Raw genomic sequence first — 23,951 nt, 5'->3', positions numbered from 1 at the left:
TAGCTTAACAATTTAATGTTCTATTTTTGATGAATCTGAGATGACCCAAGTTAATGATATTAGGAGTTCTGTGGTATATGCAACATGCCAATGAAGAAAAGGGGTTATCTAAGTATTTTGACATTAGGGGAATAGCCAGGGCTGGCAAAATATAAAGTCCTTGCTGTTCATTTGGAAATTATGAACACTAATAGCTGCAGAGTCAAGCACCAGCCTCCCCGCCCCCCTTCTCTCCAGAGCCCAGACTGCTCCTGTCCTGTAAGATGTGTGGAAAGACAGAGAAATACTCAGGTGTGGATCTGAATTACTCAGAGGTGGGGGCTACAGACTTTGTTGATGTGATGAGTAACTCTGAAGTCCCAGTTTTTTCCCCTTGGGAACCACATTTTTCTGCTCCACAGTCAACTCTTGGTTTAAAATAACAATACTAAGAGAAGGATTTTAAAAGGTGAAACAATAGGTGCTGAATTGTACAAGAACAAGCAAACATCACCCAAGGAAATTCACTTCTGTAGTTGTGATAAGGCAAGAGTGCATTTCTATCTTTCAGGCACCTCAAAGCTTAGCTCCTGTTGGATGGTCAGGTGAAAGGGAGGTGTTTCCTTACTCTCCCTTGGAACTTTATTGATTTCAGGACGTCTACAGTTTCAGCGCTCAGCATGGAATTCCTCCTGTTGTCAGCTACGCTACAGTCATTTGGATGCAACAGTCAAATGTTGGGAGAGGTACTTTAGTAAGTGCGAAACAGAACGCACAAACCGCGGCAGAAAGCTGGGCTCTGGTTGCAACCGGCTTTCTTCCCTAATTAGTGGCGCTGTCCTTCAGCACCACCATGCCTGTGCGCCCTGAGCGCATGGCCTCACCTTTAGTGTTTTTCCTTCCCAAGAGACCTCATTCAGAAAGACTTACCTAGTCCCCCTTTCACGGTCTTTATTTTACTTGTCCAAAAGTTATGGGTAGTTAAGTTTAATGTTCAGAAACTTCTCTCTCTCTCTCATACTATTTTAATACTGCTGAATACCAGCCTGGCTGGAAAGCTTAATGTTATTACCTTTAAATACCTATAAGGAGTGATATGCATATGCTAAAAAATAACTTTGAAATCTCTAAAGTGTGAAACAATAGATTCGAGTAATTCTTCTAAATTTGACATAACTTGCAAGCCCACACATTTGGAGCAGCCAAGTTCCAAATATCCTTTGTTTTCTCTCTTAGTGTTTCAAGTGGATACTGGGTCATGAAATCTGCATTTAAATACAAAATAGCCCATCGTTTTCGAAGAGTATATTACACACACACACACACACACACACACACACACACACACACACACACACATCATCCCACTAACTTTGAAAGAAAAGACAGACTAAGGGACGGTTATTTGGTACCATCAGAAGTTTAGCGGTTTGGTTACTAGAGACAACTGTGGCCCTGAAGCAGGAATTAGTCTTGGTGAATAGGCTACGTCTTATTAATTCGTATGAAGTTGGGATAACAGCTGGTCCCTCTTGCCTCATGTGTTCCTCGGGTTACTGGGCATGCTAGGAAAATAAACTTCAGAGGCTCTGGGTACAGTTAAGCAGGGAAGCCAGCAAAATCTGCACTGCCTTGAGGCCCTGTGAATGTCATAGTTCAAAACCTTTTGTCAAAATGGAACATCTGAGATGCAGCCCCCTTCAGTGCCTCAGCTGAATGCAACAGCTCTCTTCTCTCGCCTCACCCCCCTTTCCAATGCCAGGGGTAAGTCTGGATTCAGATGTTTTCCTCAACAGATGGGAACAAGAAAGCTTTACCCAGTACACTTAACACTACCTCCTCCTCCCACCCTCCTTTAAAGAAAGAAATGTTATGGACGCTTCAAAAAAAAATAAGGCAGCTACAATATTGGTGACTCATTAGCCTCCTGGAAAGCCTCAATGATATAGCCTTTCACAGAATCCCTCAAGGCCCATAGCTAACACCATCACCCCAAACACTCAGGCTGTGGCTGGCACATTAGGTCTAAAAGAAACCAGAAATCCTGCTCCAGGACGTGGTATTGGTGAAGGGAAAGAAGTGTGAAACTTTTTTTTAATCCCAGTAATTGTGTCCCTAACTTTGATTCTGTCGTCATTCTATGAGGAGTAGCAAGTAGCTCCTAGAAGTCTTGGGGCTCATCCAGTACTAAGGTGTCAATAAAAGGAAAGGAGGTTTTTTAAATGTAGATTTTCCTGTATGGACCTGGAATAATTGACTAACATAATTCTTCTCTTAATCAGCAGACAAAGAACCTGATGTTTACAACTCTCCCCAGATCTTCAAAACAAAGAAACAGATTAGGAAGGAATGTTTGGGGTCAAAGTGTTCCTACTCACCTCTTCTTATCACTCCCCCTTGGCCATTGAGAACAATTCCACACTGGGCTTCCACAGACCCCTTCACAAAAGAAAAAGAAATACAAGTATTCAGATATGAAAGGCACAACCATGTGGGTTAAGTATTTCAAACTACCGTATCCATGACCCCCATCTCATGAGACCATTGAAAGCACCACTGAGCTGGGACAAGCTTAATGGCAAACAGAATTTTAAGCAAAATATTTAAGGGAAAAAACCCTACAATCTAAGAGTTCTATTCATCTTAAGGTATGCATTTTATACCCCTCCCCAATATAACACTTCAGAGAGCTTAATATTTTCCTTTGGGCATAAGAGGCTGTGAAGCCCTTTGAGTCCCAGAGAAGGAACACAGCATATACACAGGCAGGGCACATTCACTGCTTTCTGGGTGGGGTTCTGGGTTTCTTTGGAGGGTCAGAGGATGTATTTCACATGGAGGAATTGGAACATCTTATAAGGATTCTGGTTTTCCCCAAAGCAGGAACACTGTATAATCCTATCCAAAATGGGCCTCATAGAGGAAACACCTTCAGGTTCACTACCTATAGGTCCTCAAGCTCCTAAGGTGCTGAGTGAGCATTTGAGCTGGAAAACTGGAAAGGGTTTGCTGGTTCTTTATTAAGAAAAATAAAATTTCTCTCTGTGTCGGTCTTTCCCCCCCCACTTCAGAATCAAAACGTGTTAAAAGCTCATTTTCCTTTACAAACAAACGAGGTATTGGACGTGAAAGAGGCCTTGAAGGGTGTTAACCTACCCAACAGCCCGTGAAGAGTTAAGTAAATGCGGAGAGAGTCGGTGCATAATAAAAACCCACTTTACAAAACAACCTTTACAGCCCTGGCTCCCTTTTGCCTCCCCATTTTCACCATATTGAGGCAGGCCTGTAAGACCCCCCTTTTCAACCTACTCACCAGCTCGTTCTTATTTTAAATGTTCTGCCTTAAAGTGATTATCAAATCAATATGAAAAAAAAAACTTGAAGACTGAGCATAAATTAAAGCGGTGATGGGAAAAGGTGTGACAGTTTCCTTTGTTGGCCATAGCAAATCTTTTTAGGAGACTCAAAGATGGAACTGAAGCCACAAGACCGTTTGCATCTGTTAGGCAGACTTAGACCGCCCTCCAAACCATTGGACTTTCACTTAAAATTCTGTGCAGGGAAAAGTATATTTACATTTGTTGCATTTGAAATGAGGCATATGCTGATGAATGTTTTAAAAAGGAAGAAATAAAAGGAGAGAGACAGGTTTTCCCCACACACTCCCTCCTCACTTCTTGTTTTAAATGTAGCTATGGTTTTTTTTTCTCTTTTCTCATTCTGCCAAGTACGTCTACAAGAGTAGAATAACTTTATAGATTTATAAAAATGTCTTAGTATTCACACATATTACAATACATGCACTTATGTACACATATAGAAGTCTTTATGACCGTGTATGCATACATCGCACACCGTACTCTTTCATCTAATATTTTAGTGTTTCCTTCCTCAGTATGAGTAATACTATTTCAACGTGAGTAATAAAAATGAAAGAAATAATAAATATATAAGAAATAGGTAGGAATAAAGACTTTAAAGATATCTAATGTGTTAAAGGTAAAGAACACCAAGCTCTCCAAGGAAGCCGACTAGTTTCCTCTCACTCTTTGGCGCACTGTTAAGATGTTTATTAGAAGAAACATATCTTGGTCTCCACTTAACAAACCTTTCCCCCTTCATAAGTAAAACATGTTGTTTGGTCAGATGACATTGCATAAAGACCAGTTGAATGGCACTAAGTCGAAAATTGGATAAACTACGGTGTCCTTTTGCACAGGATTCTGCCTTTGTTTGGTGCTTGCAAATGTCCTAATCCTCTCTTTTGAAAAATGCCCAGCTTTGTGCCTAGCACAGAAAAAAAATTTGTACAGATACAAAAAAATCAGCAGCAGACGTGGCTATTAAAAAGAGTAAATAGGTTTTAGTTGAGCTAAGCATTGAATGGCAGATTTCGCCCCCTCCTGAGACCGAAGGGGATCCTTGTGAAAAATATAAAAAGTGCCCCTAAGCGAATAAAATTATTTTGTGAACATAAGTGTAGAAAGTCAAGGTTTAAGGAGTGAAATCTTTTTTTCTTGTGCATGAATCTTGTGGTTCTGGCTCTTTGTTGTAACTATAAGAGATTTCACTTTAATTTAAAATTAATCTCTTGCTCAGGGGTACAGCAGGGGGAAAGATATTCTGTGCGCAACAAGAGGGGCTCTTCGGTCTCCAAGTTGTGCTCTTGGAATAGCTTCCCACTCCAGTGCAGAGCGTGGAGATGGCAGGTTTTGTGCAGGCAGAAAAAGGAAGGACTCACCATGGGCAGAGATGCACTTTCCCCTAGAAGGAAGTTCAAGTGTGACTCTTGGCTTTTGTGGGTTTATTGATTTGAAATGTACCTAAGACAATGGAATCACTTAATTAGAAATTCGGTTGTTGGCAGTGAACGTGGAAAACGTTTAAAGAAAGTAGGAGACTTGATTAAGTGATGGTCTGTGAAGGGTCTCACTTTGTTTCTACCCTCTCTCCTTCCTTCCTTCTCTTCCCTTTCTCCTTCCCCCTTTTTATCTCTTTGTCTTGCTTCCATTATTTACTCATTTTTGACAGTATAATGAGTTGCATCTTATGTAAGATGGGATGATCTGAAGAGAAAGAATAAAGAGTCACGGCATCCTGCTGGGCTAAGGGCTCGGGTATGCTCAGGCAGAGAGAAACACACCTATACCCGGCGACTTGCGTTGTGCAGATTATTTAATTGAGCCTTTTATTTGTGGTTCCTTACTTGACACAGCCGTCTAATATGTTTGGGAAACTTTTGGTCAAGCTTGCCCCGACAATTTCCTGAGAACAAACAACGTCTCTCCCCTCCTCATCACGATAGATATTTCCCCCTATAGGTTCTGTTTAGGCCAGCTGGAAATCTCAGAGTGGACCCTGCAAATTATGGAAACTGAGGATACAATTGATTGGTTGTCAGCTTTTAGGAGTCTTGCTCTGAGACCCTCTATTCAAACCCAGCTCCATTGACCCCCACAAACCTATTCTCTCAGGGACAGAAATGTAGATTCACAAAAGATGTCTGATGAGTAGCCCCAGGTAGGGGCTGCAGCTATTGATTCAATGAGAGGAACTAAGTGGGCACAGTCCTCCTGTAATTTGATGACTTTCCCTAAATTGGGTGTGAATGTGTGTGTGTGTGTGTGTGTGTGTGTGTGTGAGAGAGAGAGAGAGAGAGAGAGAGAGAGAGAGATGAGGAGAGAGGAGGAGAGAGAGAGAGAGAGCGAGAGAGAGAGAGAGAGAGAGAGAGAGAGAGAGAGAGAGAGAGAGAGAGAGAGAGAGACTTACAACCGGAGCATTAACGGGAGAGCGGGAGGGGCAGAGCAAGGGGAGGGAGGGCGCAGACAAATCCGCTGCACGCTTATTTACCTGCAAGTCGTCGGCTCCCGCGGCGGCCAGCCCCAGGCTGGGCCCTGGCAGGAGTCTTTGATCTGGGTGCATTCCATACTGTGAGCCATGGCTCATGAGGGACAGGTCGTGGCGGCGGTAGGCATCGAGGCAGCCCAGCTCCCGCCTCTGCTCGTCCAGGCAGGAGGACTTGAGAGCCCGCGCATTGTGCAGGTTAATAAAGTCGGTGGGCTCCCCGTGGTGAATCTGCTGGTAGTACTGTTGTGAGTGGTGGAGCGAGTTCAGAGAGTAGGCGTCGGGAGTGACCGCCGGGTGGCTGTGCTGGAACTCGTAATGGAAGGACTGGTGGTGGAGCGGGGTGTACTGGTGGTTAGTGGAGAAGTAGGGGGTCGCAAATTCGGTGCCGGTGGTGGAGTAAGTTAAAGGAGAGGAGGAGGAATAGGCAACCGTGGAATTGGCTACGGACTCCAGACAGCCAAGCTGCATCAAGCGGTAGCTGTTTGATCCGTCGTGACGTATCTGGAAGGAAGAGGGGGAAAGGGGAGAGCAGAAAAACTTGAGGTTTGTCATTTTGCAACCAAGGCGCCACTCGCCCAGAGTCGGGACTTTTCCCTGGCTCTCTCTCCTAGAAGGAGAGAGCGCGAGCTGAGCTCCCGAGAGCTGCCGGGCTCAGTGAGCGCTTTCACCAAGCTGACTTCGCTGCCAGTTGAACTGGGGGTGGGCGGCCTCGTCTTCACAGTGGAGAAAACGGGGTGGGGGGAAATCCCCCACCCTATATAGGTGCGGGCGACATCACACATGCACACACAGTCACACACAGACAAACAGTCAGACAGACAGACACACACAGACACACAGACAAACATGTACACGCACACTCGCGCGCGCGTGCACACACACACACACACACACACACACACACACACACACACACACACACACACACACACACTCACACCTTTCCCTTCCCAACTTTTGCCTGGAGCCAGGTGTTGAAGTCAGGTTTGCAGGTGACTGGGGGCTTCAGGAATTAGCAGAGTCCAGAAACAGAGACCGCCAAGAAACACCTCGCTGCTCCAGCCGGACCCAAGCACCAAAATGCCGCCTGGCCATGCTGAGGTGTTCAGCCTGGGCTGCTCAAAAAATACCATCGTCCACATCTATAAATGTATATATATACACATATATATTAAAATTCCAGTTTGTGCAAATTGTTCAACTTGTTTGCTTCCGTAAGCCACTTGTGTCCCATTCTTTGAATAAACCCCTTTCAAAAGGAGTGTTTTCTTCCCCATCCCCCACGTCCACCCTACCACTCCACTTCAGTCCTTTTTATTTGCTTTTCGGAGAATCCTTTCTGTGTCTCTAGATTTCTCCTCATTCACCCCCTTATTGTTAGGATTATGTTTCTCTCTCATTACGGCAAATGGCGCTTAACGTGGAGGAGAGTTGCCCTCCCTGGCGACAGATGTCATAACGAACTTTCTCCCCTTCCCTTCCTTAACTTCTCCCGAAAGCCAGATTATAATTAAACTTAACGGTCCAATATAGATTAGAGGCAGGGGAAGCTGCCACCACCGCCGCCACCACCACAGCCGCCACACACTCACACACTCACACACACTCACACACTCACGCGCGCGCGCTCACAAAAAAAAAAAAAAAAAAAGTAATAATACCTCCGCATCGTGGACTAGTCCGGGAAAGGTAGTTGACATGTTGGGTTTCTCCAAAAGCTTACGATGCAATTTCCCCCTCCAAAAAAAGAATCAGGAAAAAAAAATCCAAAACTTCTTGTATTTTCCAATTTTTTTTAAAGGAAAAAAATGTTCTGTAGAAAGAGATCTAAATTGCAATGGTTTTGCCCGGATCAGATAGCTCCTTGCCTCGTACCCACTTAAAAACCTGTAGGAACAAAATTTTCCCTCTGCACAAAAGCAGCTCCCTGGAACAGATTTTGTACTTGCTGAGAATTTCTTTGGCTGATGTCGTAGGTCCCTTGGTAATATAGAAGTTTTGAAAATTAAGCATCAGCACTGAGAACTGGGAGGACAATAGGCAGAAGAGATTTATCCCATGAGACAAGGAATAAATATTGTATCTTCGCCTAATAAGGAACTGGAGGTTCTTTCAACATTTTTATCCATTTTCCACAACCTTTATCGTACTTTCCTATACCGACTGAGGTGGGGACTCATCTCTGCTGAGAGCATTTGCACATTTTTATTGTGAAGATAGAAATCTACCCCCAACATGTGCATGTTACAGACAGAAATATATATTAATTAAACCTTTCTTTTACATGACTGAGCATTTGCTCCCATTGGTTAGACTCCCTGGATCCTGAAAGCCGATTTTTCCAACAGGCATTGGAATCAGTCTTACCCAGTTGGGGTGTCTGCCTTCTTCCCAGTAAAAACGATACTGTTGTTCTCATATTTACATTGAATTTGGGTTCTTTCTCCCTTTTGAAAGGCAACACCAGGTGGTGGCTAACATTTTTTCAGCAGTTTTTAAGATAAATAACCGTGATGGACAGTCCTAAGTTTCTGTCGCAAAGAAGTAGGACAACTGGAAAAATGCAAAAGAATAAAGATGCGTGAGGACACTGAACACTTAAGTCTCTCACTCCTTCATCTAGCCTGTGTTCCTCCTCGCTCACGGTTTCCATTTTTTGCTTCCTTGTAAGCAGTGATCTTTGTTTTGCTTTTTATTTGTTTGTTTTCTTTCTTTCCTTTCCTTTCTTTTTCTTTTTCTTTTTCTTTTTGAAGGTAGAGACTGTGGAGCATTCAACAGTGGAAGCTGGTACTTTAGCTGGTACTAAGTAACCCCTAAATACTTAGACATTACATTTTACAAAGAGGGCACTGGAGGAAGACAACACACACACACACACACACACACACACACACACACATCTATTTTCATGGCAGATTTCTCAACTTTTCAACAGTTTTAGAATTTTACTTCATTCATTATCTAGTGTTTTGAAGGTGTGTGTGTGTGTGTGTGTGTGTGTGTGTGTGTGTGTGTGTTTGTGTGTGTGTGTATCATGGCTACAAGCTCAAAAGATGGAGGCTTTGCAAGGTTTTATTAGCAAACTTGCCTATACAAGGAAAAAAAAAAAAACCTTGCCGCCTGGCCCCAATGGCTCATCTCAGAGATAGACAGGGTAATTCAGTCTTAATTGCTATTTCATTGGGTTAGCTTTTAAGTGTTTAAGCTGAGAAGGTGTCTTAATAACAAGCCACAGGCAAACAGACATGTGGCTTTTTTTTTCCTGGTTGGGGGTTTGGGAGGGTTTATTAGGGCATGCTCTTGCAGGGTAGCTGGGGCTGTCACTCAGAGCTTTTGGCTCTCTATACAAATGGACAAAAGCACATGACAAGAATTAAAATGCATTGTCAGAAATGGAGATCAGAGATGCCTCACTTCCACACAGGATCAGCAGCCAATATTTGCTCCCCACGTCAAGGTAGACTTATCTCTACCCTACCAGCCTCCACCATCGTGTAATTTTACAATGTAGTCTAATGAAGTCAGAGACATTTCAGTTGAGGCCAATGAAGATGAAAAGGAAGAATATAGGATTTGATCTTTAAGTAGGAGGAGAAAAGGAGCACTCTTGGTGCTTACAGACTGTGCCCCAAAAGGCTTGCACTAGAGTCTTTGTTCCTATCTCTGAGCCCAGCTCTCATAGCTTATCCACTGTGGACATCAATAATATGATCAACCGTGGTAGCCCATGGGATCTGGACCCTGATTCTCTGACCTTATCTCAGAAATCTTGCCTTTGAGAAAGTTCAACTCCATTCCCAGTAGAAGAATATGGAGAACCTTCTAGCTATCTTGTGAGTGAGGAGACACTTTTCCCTGGTGCATAATGTCTACTTCATAAGGAGTCTGCAGTCACACAGAGAAGGACAGTACCTTCTCAGAGAAGCAAAACCCATCTGTCTCCATCCTTCTCAACTGTCAGGAATGTCTGTCTTCAGTTAAGGTGAAGGGCTCTTTCGTTTTAGCTTACATTCAAGGAGAGGGTGCACCCAGGAGGCTCAGGACACCTGGCTGCCTTGGCTTGCTGTGGAGTACCTTTGATCCACATATTCATTCCCATCTCCAGAAACAGCCATAAACAGCCCCTCTCTTCAAATGGAGTCTTGTGATGTTCTTGGTAATGGAGCTTAGAGCCTCCACAGTAGGATGCCTTCTAGCTGCTTCTTCTGTTCTGAATACGTCATGACATTCCTGGATTGCTGGCAGTTGTATCTCTCCATTGCTTTCCCAATCCTCATGTCACTTCTCTGAGGGACTTTACCCAGATATAGGATATGCAGGGGTTCTTTATGCTAGCTGATGAACACTCTTGCCTTAGGAGGAAACTAAAGATCATAGAGCAAGAGCAACATTTGAATACATCCAAGGGAGATAAAACACGAAGGATGTCTATGCTTTTTTGTTATAGGATCTACTCTCTCAAGCTCCATTAGAACATGGTGCCCCCATCTCCAACTCTTTACATCTGAGACAAAGGGAAACTTCAGCTGGTCAACTGCTTCCTCCCACCTATATCTACTGTAAATACAAAAAAAAAAAAAAAAAAAAAGCTGTCTCATCCTGATCGGATGGTTGGGGAAATCATCTGTGCCATATGCACTAAATGGTCAGTATTACCTTCCATCTGCTCTGGGGTTGCTCAGTGTGCCCCCTTAATAAATAAATCCATAGAGGCAGGTGTGTTTGATGCCTTCTGTGTGTTACATGCAGCCTCTGGATTTGTTTCTGCCAGACATTTCCCCCTCCTGTCCCCCCCCCCACTCTTCCAATTAATAGTCTTAAGCAATTAATAAGTGACATCTTGCTTGACCCAAAGACTAGGCTTTTCAGCAAAGTTAATTCCTCTTTTTCTGTTTTCTCCTATTCTAGGGGAGTGATTGACTACACATTCTCCAGGGGGTGTTGTAATTGAATTAACTGGCCACAGCATGCTGGATTTATGGTGACAGGCTGCCTGGGGCCCCTTCGGAAGGGGAAACTGGTGGTGTGCGCCCTGGTCTCAACTAGAGGCCTGGCTAGTGTATACCTACTCAAAATAACTCACAGGAGCATGAGGCAACCTTGCTAGCTGGAACTTCCAGAGTAGGAGATGTCTCTGCTAACAGCCATGCTTTTCTTCCTCTTCTACATCACAGAAGGGATTGCCCTACAAAAAAAATCACTCGAGGAATCTTCCAAGGAGGTTTTTTGTTTTGTTGCTATTGTTTGTTTGCTCAATGTCATCATAGCCCTGGTTAAGATTCAGAGCTGGAAGAATAGTATAGGAAGTTGCGTTTCCTTTTCCTGAGTTTCTAGGTGGCTACCATGCAGTTTGTCTCACTTTGGGTCTATTCTCAAGTGTTTTCACTGAAAGGATATGTAACTCCTGTAAGTTTGAGATTGGCAAACAGTTAGCAGCCAGTCATCTCAGGTCTTCTCCCTAACCTTAATAAGTATTTCTTCAACTTTTTCCTTCCTCTTCCACTTCCTGCTCCACCCACCCCCCTTTTTCTACTTGGGGCTTCCTCTTACCAATTTGCTTGGGTTGCATTAAAATAATTGCAATTATTTAACAGATTTTCTGTGTGTGTGTGTGTGTGTGTGTGTGTGTGTGTGTTTCTTGAAATCAAACTCAGGCTTTATACTAGGTAGATTGTCTCTCTTTTTTTTAAAATTAATTTATTCTTGTTACATCTCAATGTTTATCCCATCCCTTGTATCCTCCCATTCCCCCCCCCCATTTTCCCATTATTCCCCTCCCCTATGACTGTTCCTGAGGGGGATTACCTCCCCCTGTATATTCTCATAGGGTATCAAGTCTCTTCTTGGCAACCTGCTGTCCTTCCTCTGAGTGCCACCAGGTCTCCCCCTCCAGGGGACATGGTCAAATGTGAGGCACCAGAGTATGTGAGAAAACGGTTCAAGCTCTGAAGGTAGATTGTCTCCTACAGAGCCACAACGCTAGCTTCTATTTAGCCATTCCTTTCCCCCCTCTCCCCAGCACCGATTTAGACACATTTACCAATAGGAATTAATAAATGTATCTTCCTTTTTTCTCACTTAATCCCCTTCTCTCTCCATTTGACCACTCTCCCTCCCTATTCTGTCCTTTCTCTCTTCCTTCATTTTTGGAGAAAAGCAGAGAGAAGATTGACCCATTCACGTCATGCCTTAACGTTGTCTAAGAATGGAATTCAGTGTTTTCCGCCCTACCGGCGTATGCAGCTCTACAACCTGGGCATGAACTTATACAATAAGAGAAAATTTCCATTGCTGCTATGGAGTCCCTCGCTGCTAAGTTGTTCTTGTTCAGGGCAACAGTAGAATACTGAACACTCCAAAGGGTAGATGATGCTTGTCACACAGAGCAGCAGAGCACTCAATGATAGAGATGTCCGTTACACAAGTACTAACAAGGAGTATATGTTTGAAAGCTACTGCCCTTCAGTTCTGGTGCTCTTAGAGAACAGACCAGCTGAAAGACTTCAATGCCCTATCTTGGGCTTGTTCTTACTGTGTCTGCCCATAGGCACCCTTCCAATTTCTGCTAAGAGCCCCAGTCCTTTGAGGAACTCTTCTTGAATAGATTCTACTCAGGGCTTTGGCACTCTAAGGGGCTCCTCTCTCTCTCTCTCATCCTCTCCTCATCTCCTCTCTCTCTCCTCTCTCTCTCTCTCTCTCTCTCTCTCTCTCTCTCTCTCTCTCTCTCTCCCTCCCTCCTTCTCTCCCTCTCTCTCCCTCTTCCTCTCCCTCCCCATCACCTCTCTCTCTTACCCTAACTTTCAATCACTCAGCAGTTTCATGACCTGGAACCTCTCTTGGTCCATGGGCTTACAAGGATGCTTTCTTTGGGTTTTTTTGCTTCCCTTATCACAGTTGCAGTGGGCTTGAGCAGAGCATTCGTTCAATGGGTGAACAGACAAACCAGATGGACTTCAGACACCTAGTGTCTGAACCGCTTGCTGGATTCCCTTTTCCACCACTGGAAAGTTGGAAAAAGAAAGTGCTCCAGAAAGTTCAGAAAGTGTTCTAAATGACTCATTTACATGGACCTCTGTCTCTTGACTCATTTACGGGGATCTCCATCTCTTGACTCATTTATATAGACCTCTGTTTCTTCCTGGTCCCTTCATCCTATCCCACCTCTTTTTAGAAATTTCCATGCTTCTCTTTCTTTCTTCTTCTTCTTCTTTTTAAATTCCCAGCGACTCTTGACTCTTTTCCTCTCTCCTTACCTCACCAGTTTCGCAGTTGCAGAGGAGAAAAGGCAGGGCATTTTTTTTTTTAAAGAGATGGCTTTTACAGAATGTAGGGAAATTGACATTTCTGTCAGCCTCTCGAGTCATTTCAGTTTAAAGACTGTCACTGATTTTTAAAATTTCCCTTTCCTTCCCTTTTCTTTTCTCTCTCCTCCTGCCCGACCCTACCCCCGCCCTGTGAGCTGTTTGTCAAAAGCCTAGCACGGATCTGTATTCTGTTTCAGCCTCACAGCCAACAGGCAACAAGGATTCCATAATCGTACAGAGAAAATGCATTTGCAAGCAATTAAAAAGCCTTGCGAACATATTAGTGGAAAATGAAATAGGAAGACTCTTGTCGTCTGAAGTCTTTTCTTTGATAACAGTGAAACTTGGAGCTGAGGCCCTTGTCTGAGTGACTTCTCCCTTCTCTCCAACAGCCAGGGCTACCCCTCAGTCTCTGAGACCCTCTGAGAGTCTCTCCGGAGCTGTCTGGCCTGCCCATCACCTCCTGAGCTCGCACCCGCAGGCAGCAGGGCGCGGTCCCCTAGGGCGCGATGCCCCGCAGGCCTCCCGGCTGGCTGCCCTCATTTAGGCAGAAAGCCAGTTCTTTCCGCTCAATGCCTTGTTTTTTCCATGAGAAATGTACTCCTTTGGGCCAAGAAATGCCTGCGTTCCAACAGAGGTTGCACTGTACTCCACTATCTTATGAGGTTTTGAAAGTCTGTTTGACAGCCTTATGGTTGACTGTATCACCTCTGATTACCAAGTAAGTTAAAAAGTTTTATGTTAAGCTGGAAAAAATATATATATTGGCTCATTTGATCCCAAGGACAAGTCTTCGCCGCCCTGGTAGAGATATTGCTGTAATTTTTATCACTTTTTTTTTTTTTTTTTTTTTTTTTTTTTTTTTTTTTTTTAGACGAAAGAGTAAGAAAATTGACGGTACTGGTAAATTTTATTCAGAGCTTCACGTCGTAAGCCCAGTTGTCAGCGTTTTACAAGCATTATACACACACACACACACACACACACACACACATATATATATTATCTTCACAACAAACATATTTAAGTACAGAACAACCAGAAGGTGATAAAGAAACCCTGCCCGCTTCCACCTCACCCTACCCCTTCAGCTAGGCAAGCTCCGAAAACTGAGAGGGAAAAGGATTTGCATAATCATCCAGGAATCTCAGGACTTCGAACTTGAAAGATTGCAACTCTGCCTCTAGAGACTGACCCTTCTCCGACTTAAACTTTTCCAACACTAAACTGTTTTTCTTGTTTTCTTCTCCATTCCTTTCCAAACGCTTATGAGAAAACTCGCCAAGTGCTGCCCGCACTTCCTTTGCAGCAAAGGGCAGGCCATTGTGGAGACTGACGCTGGAAGCCTGGTGGACTCTGAGTCCAACTGAGCCCTCATTTTCCCCATGATTGGTTCTTACCTTTTTGCTTTTGGGTGTAGGCGCTTCCGTCTTCCAACATCCGGGTGGGTTCATTAGCAGTCAGAGGCTTCAGCTGATCTTCCAAGTCTGCCTGGGTTGCTGCAGGAACCTGAGGAGCAAGCTCTAGGTGACCAGCAGCTTTTGGGAGTGCCCTTAGTATCTGCTTTGCACCCTGAGAATGGTGAGGCTCTTGAACCCCCACAGCTGCCTAGAAACCAGGGGTTCAAGTAGGAAGGCTGCAGGAGAACTCCTGTACTCACCGGGGCCAGAGACCCGTTGCTAAGATTAAGTCTATGAGAAATAACATTTTTTTTAACTTGCAAAATGGAAGTAAACAAAATAAAACAAAACAACAACCCAAACTCCAAAAGTGTAATAACTCTCTTCCGGTTGTTGAGAAACTTGAGGTGGATATTCTTAGTGGTAGAAGGAGGGCTCAACAATGAGAGGTCTTGAGGTCCTGTCTTCAATACCAATGTGTAGTCTCAGCACTCGGGAGGCAGAGGCAGGAGGGTCGCTGTGAGTTCGAGGCCAGCCTGGTCTACAAAACGAGTCCAGCACAGCAAGGCTAACACAGGGAGACCCTGTCTTGAAAAACCAAAATAATAATAATAATAATAGTAATAATAATAATAATAATAATAATAATAATAATAATAATAATGAAGATGATGATGATGATGATGATGATAATAATAATAATAAAATCAGTACCAGTGTGTATGGGGAAGCATCTCCCTCCCTCCCTCCCTCCCTCTCTCTCTCTCTCTCTCTCTCTCTCTCTCTCTGTGTGTGTATGTGTGTGCACATGTGTCTGAGTGTGTATCTGCATGTGTTGTGTGTGCATGTGTGTCTCTGTGTGTGCTTTTGTTTGTGCTTGTGTATGTGCCTGTGTTTGTGCTTGTGTATGTGCCTGTGTTCGTGCTTGTGTGTTTGTGTATCTATGTGTGTGTGCCCATGTTTGTGTCTGTGTGCATGTATTTGTTCTTGTGTGTGTGTATAACTTGTGTGTGCATATCTGCAATTGTATTTGTATCTGTGTGCCTTTGTATGTGTGTGTGCTTGTGTGTCTGCTTGTGCCTGTATGTCTGTGTGTGCATGTGTGTGTGCACATGTATGGGGGTGGCATTAGATCAGTATGGATGATGAGGATGATTTAGAACTTGAATGAACTTTGGTTGTTATCCTAAGATGAGAGTTATAAAGAAGCTACTCAAAGAACTTTGCCTCACTACTGGTTTCTGTGCAGGATCTCAGACAAATGGCACCAAAAATACATCAGGAAGAGTCTTCAGAGAAGAATCTTACACTATCCAGATACAGGGCAGCACACTCAAGCCTTACTTTGGAGGTGGAAGTCTGCTATCTGCATCCACTCAACCCCAGGCGGGATCTATAGAATGGGAGCTTCCTCATCCTGACTCTCCTTTATGCCTTTTCTTTTGTGGCAAATTAGAACTTTCTCTTTTCCTCTGCACTTTAACTTTTTGCTCATAATATTTTTCAATGCCCTTTTCTTGTTTCCCTATCCACTTTCCCCTTCCTCCTTACCTCTACCTTCCTCTTCTCCTTCCTTCCAGACTTCCTTCTCTCCTTCCTCTGTCTCTGTCTGTCTTTTGCTTCTCATCCTTTCCTTATCCCTCACTTGCCCTAAGCATCTTATTCACTCCCATTTTCAGTTCACACCTTGCAAGGCACACTCTGCTGTTCCCCTAGGACCCCGTCTGGTTCTGACACCAGCTCTGCTCTGCTAACCTCTGAAGATGTCCACTTCACTTGTGCCTCAGTATCCTGGGCACTGTCTCCAAGACAATGGGTAGGGGTGAAGAGTCACTTCTCTGTCTCCAGTGCTTCATGCTCTAGCCATTCCAGTTCATAGATCCTCTCCTAACTTGCAACCAATCCCTGCACATTTGTCTAGTGCTGCAGATTGCTAGTCCTTGCCTCTTCTCCCTTCTAGTAGCCTTGGGGAGCTTTGAGGCAGCCAAGGCCTCCAGTTACTTCTTTTTTCCTTAAAGAGCTTTGTCTGCTTCTTCTGTCAATTACTCCAGTAGCCTCTCAGAGGTCCCTTTTATTTTTCCATTGACCTTTCCTTCCTTATGTACTGGAACAATGCCTTATTATTTTATTTATCTTAATCTCTGGTGCAATCGCCCTTTTATACTTCAACTTGGCTGTGTTAGTGTTTTCTGCCTTTACACTCTCTTGACTTCATTATGTAATCTTGCCGAATCTCTGTGCTCTGTGCATGCTGTTTAGACCTCACGTTTGTCTTTTACTTACCCTTGAATAGTTTTTGTTTTGAAACTCCTGGCCCATGCATGTTTACCTTATTTCTTTGTTTCTTGCTATCTTTTTTCCTGACTTTCATACTCACAGAAACTGTCCAGAAATCTGCACAGGTTCGGCTTCCTTACATATCTTGTCTAGTAGGATATTTCATTTAAGAGAAATTTCCTGTTCTGATAGACAGTATTTTATAAAGTTCTTTTCTCTGAAGTCAGTTCTGGCTGTAGTCGCTGTGATAATTAAACAGTGCGGTGGGTGGGGGTGGGAGACTAAGGGATGGGGGCTGGATTCCTCTCTCTTGATTTCTGTTTGTACAAGTAGAAGAAGGCAAAGCACTCTCTGACTCTGTCACTGACGAGCTGTGTGATTTCAGACACATGGTTTAATCACTCACTCTTTGCCTTCTAGCCAGGCTGTATTAAATGGAGATGGAGACAGCATTCTAGAGGAAACTTTTTCCCATTTCTTACGTGCTTTACCATTCCTTAGGAGCTGGAGGTCAAGGGTGTAGCATGGTGACAGAGCTTTTGCTTAGCACAGGCAAGAGCCAGCATTAGAGCCACATCCATACAATTATTGATATGTTTTACTTCTGTAACTTGTCTTCATTCTAATAGATAAAGTCTCTGCAGCATCATTGGGCGGGGTCACTTTTTGGCTATAATGCACCTTCTCCAACATTCAACTGTGATCTGTCTACCTTTAGATATTTCCGTGTCAGAGGAAAGAGTCTTAAGACGAAGAGTCTCAACTCAGAAGGTGATGTCTTTATTCTAACACCTTTCTCTATTCTTATATATGGCTTGAAGGGACTAGCATTGCTTTTCTACATGCTTTGTCTGTTAGTGCTCTCTTACAGTGATTAGAATTACAAACCCAGAAACAGTCAACTGTTATTTCTACCATTGTACCATTCTCTCTGTAGGTATTTTTCCTTTTCATCTTAATCACCTACACATTTTTTTCTCTTTTTGTCTTCAGATATAGAGCCATTCCTAAGAAATTACTATGAGGAGCAGATGACAGTATGCTCTGGAGAATGCTATAATATCTGTATCCAGCACATCCTAGACACCTGGCACAGATAGACCTTCCATGGAAAGGCCACTTTAAAAGGTTATCAGAAAAACATACATGGTACGTCCTCAGTTATAAGTGGATTTTAGCCATATAGTACAGGATTAACATACAATGCACAGAACCAAAGAAGATAAGTAACAAGGAGGATGTGAGGGAGGATGCTTAGATCTCACTCAGAAGGGGAAATAGAACAGACAGAGGTAGTGGTTGAAGAGGGGGAACAACGTAGGAGAGGAAACACAAAGAAATATCAGGGTGGAGATCAGACATGGGGATCGGGGCAGGAGGACAAGCCTGTAGAGAAAAAGAATCTGTGGGTGGGGGCGTCTCTGTGACAATCCAGAGACTTAAGTCAGGGTAGGCTCCTGGGAGAATAGGAGGATGACTCCAGCATATACTCCTGGTAGCAAGGCACATAGATGCTGAAAATGACTCCCCCTAACTAGATAAGACTCCTAGTAGAGGGAGGGGGAATACCAACCCACCATAGAAACTTTGACCCCAAATTTATCCTGCCTACAAGATGTGCAGGGATAAAGATAGAGCAGACAGTGCAGAGATTGAGGGACCATCCAACCAATACCTGGCCTAACCCAAGACACACCTCATGGGAGAGAGCTAACCTCTGACACTATTAATGATACTCTGCTATGCTCACAGACAGAAACCTGGAAGAGTTGTCCATTGAGAGGCTCCACCCAACAGCGCTTTGAAATAGATGCTGAGACTCACAGCCAAACATTGGGCTAGGAAGTCTTGTGGAAAAGTGGATGGAAGGAGAAAAGGACCTGGAGGAGGCAAGAGCTTCATAAGAAGACCAACAGAGCTAATTTAACTAGGCCCCAGAGGGGCTTGCTGAGACTGAAGCACCAACCAAGGATCAAGCATACAGTGGACCTAGGCCCCCTACACAAATATAGCCAATGGGCAGCTCAGGCTTCATATGGGTCCTCTGGTAAAGGGAGCAGGGGCTGTCTCTGACATGGGCCTGCCTTGCCAGGTCTCAGGGGAAGAGGATATATTCATTCCTGATGAGACTTGATGAGCTCTCCAGTTTCTGAGGAGTAGGGGAAGGGGGATGGGGAGAGGTTGGGGGAAAGGGAGGCGGGGGGGAGAGGCTACAATCAGGATGTAAAGTGAATAAACAAAGAAAAAGCAGTTCCACAAATGGACAGCCCAGGCTTGTGCTTTCTTGCCTTCACATGTAAAAAAAAAAAAAAAAAAAAAAAAAAAAAAAAAAAAAAAAAAGAGTCACCTCTTGAGACCTCTTTTTCTGAGAAATTAGAAACTAAATCCATCTTTGGACCTTTTCTCTACTGTTAGATACTGGCAACACTTATAGACTGTGATGAATTAAATATGTACAATATATTAGAAATACCTATAATGAATGCTGACATTCTGATAAATAATAGAGTGTAAAGTTCTTTGTATGATTGAACACTAACTACTTCACATATATTCATATGCAAGCAGTTGGAGAGAACAGGTTCTTTTCCTAGTTAAATGGGTAGAAACAGTCTTTCTGGGTGTGTTCCAATCTGAATGCTAAGAACTCTATGATGACAAAGCTGCGTAAATATATGTATACTGCCCTGACACATGCAAATGTGGCTTAGAGGAGAAAGGCCTTTTATTACTAACCGGAATTCACTGGTATTGACAGAGGAGGCACTGTGCAATATTAGAAATACATCACTGTCATGCATTTTTAGACTACAAGGTCAAATGAAACGCAGATCCAGTTGACAGCAAATTTCAAAACATTGACAGAGGGGAGGACATCCTACTGGGACTCTAGATGAGAGAAGCATGGGAGAATAGCAAAGTAGAAGGATCCAGAGGGTCCTGGAAACCTACAAGTAGAACATTATGATAGGCAGATTTGAGCCCAGGGGTCCCGCTCAAACTAAGGCACCAGCCAAGGATAATACAGGCGGTAAACTTTAAACCCCTTCCCAGATCTAGCCAATGGTCAGAACATTCTCCACAGTTGAGTGGAGAGTGGGATATGACTTTCTCACATACTCTGGTGCCTCACATTTGACCATGTCCCCTGGAGGGGGGGACCCGGTGGCACTCAGAGAAAGGACAGCAGGTTACCAAAAAGAGACTTGGTACCCTATGAGCAGATACAGGGGGAGGTAATCCCCCTCAGAAACAGTCATAGGAGAGGGGAATAAGGGGAAAATGGGAGGGAGGGAAGAATGGGAGGATACAAGGGATGGGATAACCATTGAGATGTAACAAGAATAAATTAATAATAAAAAAATAAAAAAGAACACTGAGATGTAAAATTTATGTATCTTGGGATATATTCATTTATCTCATGGCTGAAAAAACAATGACTTCAAATTACTCAGGCTCTGAAATAAGGATTTCAAACGGTTCATTCCAATTCTCCATGCTTTTCAAAAGTCAGAAAACCAAAGATCGCCTTAAAGGTTGCTCTGGAAGACACTGCATTCATTCGCAGCTCTACAGATAAATCAGTCTACCGTCTTATTCTGATATCATCACAGAAAACTTATGTTTTTTTTTTCCATTATGGAATTATGGTGGTTTGAAAAGGAACGGCCCCCATAGACTCATGTGTTTGAGTGCTTGGCCAATAGAAAGTGGCACTATTAGGAGATCTAGCATTGTTGGAGTAGATGTGACCTTAGTGAAGGAAGTATGTCACTGTGGAGGTGGGCTTTGAGGTCTCGTTATATGCTCAAGCTACGCCCAGTGTGGAATCCAGTTCCCCCATGCTGCCTTCAGATCCAGATGTAGAACTCTCAGCTACTTCTCCAGCACCATGTCTGCCTGGATGCTGCCATGCTTCCCACCATGATGACAATGGAAACCGTCTAACTGTAGGCCAGTCACAAGAAAATATTTTCCATTATAAGAGTTGCAGTGGTCATAGTGTCTTTTCACAACAGCCCAAACTAAATCAGGAATACTTAACATAGATAGAGGTAGAGGCTGTTAAGTTGGGATGATGCAATTTGATGACATTGAGCAACATTTAAGTGTCTTATAACACCACAAAATATATTCTTAAATGGGTGTTGTATAATCTCTGTACATAGAATATGGAGGCAGGAGGATCAGGTTACATAAGGTAATGTTTAAAAAATCTGCTCTTTTTATTTTACTTTAAAATTGTGTATTATTATTATTATTATTATTATTATTATTATTATTATTATTATTATTATTATTATTATTAGTGTGTGTGTCTTTCCTCCATGCATGTCTGTGCTCCAGGTGCATGCCTGATGCATGTGGAGGCCAGATGAGGGTATCAGATGCTATGGAATTGGAGGTATTATGAGCTGCGTGTGGGTGTTAGAAATTGAACACATGGCCTCTTGAAGAGTAGCTGGTAATCTTACCTGCTGAGACATCTTTTAAGCCTCCATTTTTATTTTAATCCCTCTCTCTCTCTCTCTCCCCCTCTCTCTTTCCATGAAGGCAGTATATTGTGGAAGAAGAAGATAACAAAAACAGAAACCAAATACTCAGAGCTTGTTCACTGGTATTGAAACATATACAAACTTGGCTCTACTGAAGACTTTCTCCATTCTAAGTAAGCATGGAAAATCAATATTAGGCTGAATATAACTGTGCATTGATGCCAATTGCGGTCCCATTCATGCACTGAAGTTCCAATTTCCAGTGTCATCCTACTTAGAGGTTGGTCCTTCAAAGTTGTAGTTAAGGCAGATTGAGGTGGTAGGACTGGATCCTATTCCACTCTTAAGGTACAAAAGTGGCTCTACAGAAAAGCTCATGCCAGGCCACCATAAGAGGTTGGCTATTGACAAGCCAAGGAGAGAAGCACTTGGAGAAACAAACCGCGTGGCACTCTGATTTTGGAATTATGGCAAATTTCTGCCAGCTCATCTCACCGGAGGCATTCTGTTACCACATTTCCAGCAAAGTGTCACAAGCCTTTTGCGAAAAACAGTAACAACACCAGACCCTGATGTGAAAGGGTTAGCCTGGTACTGGCAACTAGGCCTCTGTCTTGCTACACACACTCTTGCCTGGTACTCACAGTCACATTATAGTGTTTGCCTGCTGAACATTCTTACAGAACCTCAGGATCAGGCCAGCCCACCCTGTGTGCAAAGGGTCTACTCTAATTGCATCTGAACATATGACAAAGTAAGAATGTTGTATGAGCCACAAAATGCCAGCCATAGTCCTCTTCTGATAATAGGAAAGACTGACGCTTCTTTATCGGTTATGGCTTTAGTTTCATCCTAGTCTATCTCTTTAAAGTTTCTTGAGATCTCCAATCACATCTCTCCTGTGTTCTGTGACCACTCCACCCAGGGTGAACCCTTTCTTCCTTGAGTCTTCCCCCAGAAAACTCAATGATATTCCAAGTCATAGAAATACCTTTTTGTACTGTTTTATTTTAAGACAAAGTCTCGCTGTATATCCCTGCCTAGCCTGGAACTATCCATGTAGACAAGGCTGGCCTCAAACTCAGATGACTACTTGCCTCTACTTCCTGAGTGCTAGGATTAAGACACCACCATTATGCCCCACTAGAATATTTCTTACCAATGCTCTCATTAAGTGGTTCCCGATTTCCAAGAGTGTATAAAATCTCTTAGTAGAACAAGATAAAAATCTAAAAATTTCAACTCTAGGCATGTGCTTGGTGGTATTCGGGGGCAGGGTGAGCTAGAAAATGATGGCAAATTGAAATAAAATTACTTCCAAACATGATGCATTGTAAGTGCACAATACCTACTTGATTTCTGTATTTTAGTATAAAAGAATATGGAAAATACTCCAAAATTCCTATTGTGATAGTGGTGATAATATCTTGGAGGTATTGATAATAAAATATGCAATGAGAAATCATCTTGCTTTTGTATTCTTTCTTTCAGGTATGAACACTACAGAATTTAAATTCTGTTTGTCGTTTGCATTTCGTTTCCATTGCGTGACATTGGTTTACAAAGCTCCCCTAACAACTAATCCATCATAGTTCACATTTCATTGATTTTTCTGTTAAGAGACTTTCAAAGGCATATTAGAGGCCACACTATAGTGGATTAAAACCATGTCCAAAATCTCTGTGACTTCTCAGAACAAAAGTTTATCTTTAGTGCTTGAACCATTGTGGGCTTAGATTTTGCCAGGTAACGATCTCTCGACTAGAGTGATCTTTATTATCTTCCTATTTCAAGACAGAGGTGTGTGTGTGTGTGTGTGTGTGTGTGTGTGTGTGTGTGTGTGTGTGTGTGTGTTCCTTTTGTAATCATATTGGCCAGAGCTGGTCATGTGGGTCTGCTTAACTGTAGAGTGGAGTATTCCCTTGTTCTTAGAAGAGGAGAACTGAAAAGAAATAGCAGGAGTGACATCTGGCTTAGATGGAAATTCCAATTGCATCTGGAGAGATAGTTGGGCACTGACGTGAACTGGATGCTCCTCTAGAGGACCAGGAACCACTTCCCAGCATGACATCTCACAATCACCTGGAACTTCAACTTCAACTCTAGGAGATCTGATGCTTCTGGCTTCCAAAGACATTTGCACTCACATGCACGTACTCCACCCCCTCTCCACACACATGTGCATGCATTTGTACACACACACACATATGTACACACCCCACTTAAAAATAGTAAAATGCTGGAGTTGGAGAGATGGCTCAGCCTTCAATATATCTGACGGTTCCTTCAGAGAACCTAGTTTCAATTCCCAGCACCTACGAGTCAGCTTATGGTATTTACAATCCAGTCCCAGGGGATTTGATGCTCTTATTGGCCTCCACATCACTAGACACATTAGTGGTACTCAGAAATACATGCAGGCAAAACACTCATACACTTAAAATGAGAAATTTAAAAATAATAAACAAGAAATATCCAGATAGGTCTACTTAAACAGGAATGGGTCTAGTTAAACATGAGTGTGAGGCCACATTTGATGTATATGTGTGTATACTGATATACACACATATACGTATACATACATACACACACACACACGTGTGTGAGGCCTCATTTGATGTATGTGTGTGTGTGTGTGTGTGTGTGTG

The 23,951-nt window shown here is 43.1% G+C and overlaps 1 protein-coding gene across 2 annotated transcripts in view; it reads right to left on the bottom strand.

The window, feature by feature from the left end:
• The window catches only part of Tfap2d (transcription factor AP-2 delta), a 58,973-nt gene extending 50,911 nt beyond the window's left edge, over positions 1-8,062 (bottom strand). The window contains exons 1-3 of one of the 2 annotated variants that reach the window (XM_051152583.1): positions 7,488-8,062; positions 5,830-6,327; positions 2,358-2,418 (exon numbers count right to left, since the gene is read on the bottom strand). In XM_051152583.1, the coding sequence (XP_051008540.1) occupies positions 2,358-2,418; positions 5,830-6,327; positions 7,488-7,526 (598 nt within the window). In that variant the 5' untranslated portion in view covers positions 7,527-8,062. Of the gene's footprint in view, positions 1-2,357; positions 2,419-5,829; positions 6,444-7,487 lie in introns of those variants that run through there. The other variant, XM_051152582.1, reaches the window with a different exon arrangement.
• Between the last annotated feature and the right edge of the window lie 15,889 nt (positions 8,063-23,951).

This window comes from Acomys russatus, chromosome 11, assembly GCF_903995435.1.
Source record: "Acomys russatus chromosome 11, mAcoRus1.1, whole genome shotgun sequence".
Classification (NCBI taxonomy): Eukaryota; Metazoa; Chordata; class Mammalia; order Rodentia; family Muridae; genus Acomys; species Acomys russatus.
Note: the sequence above shows the minus strand (reverse complement) of the source record. Positions and strands in the feature narration are given on the sequence as shown.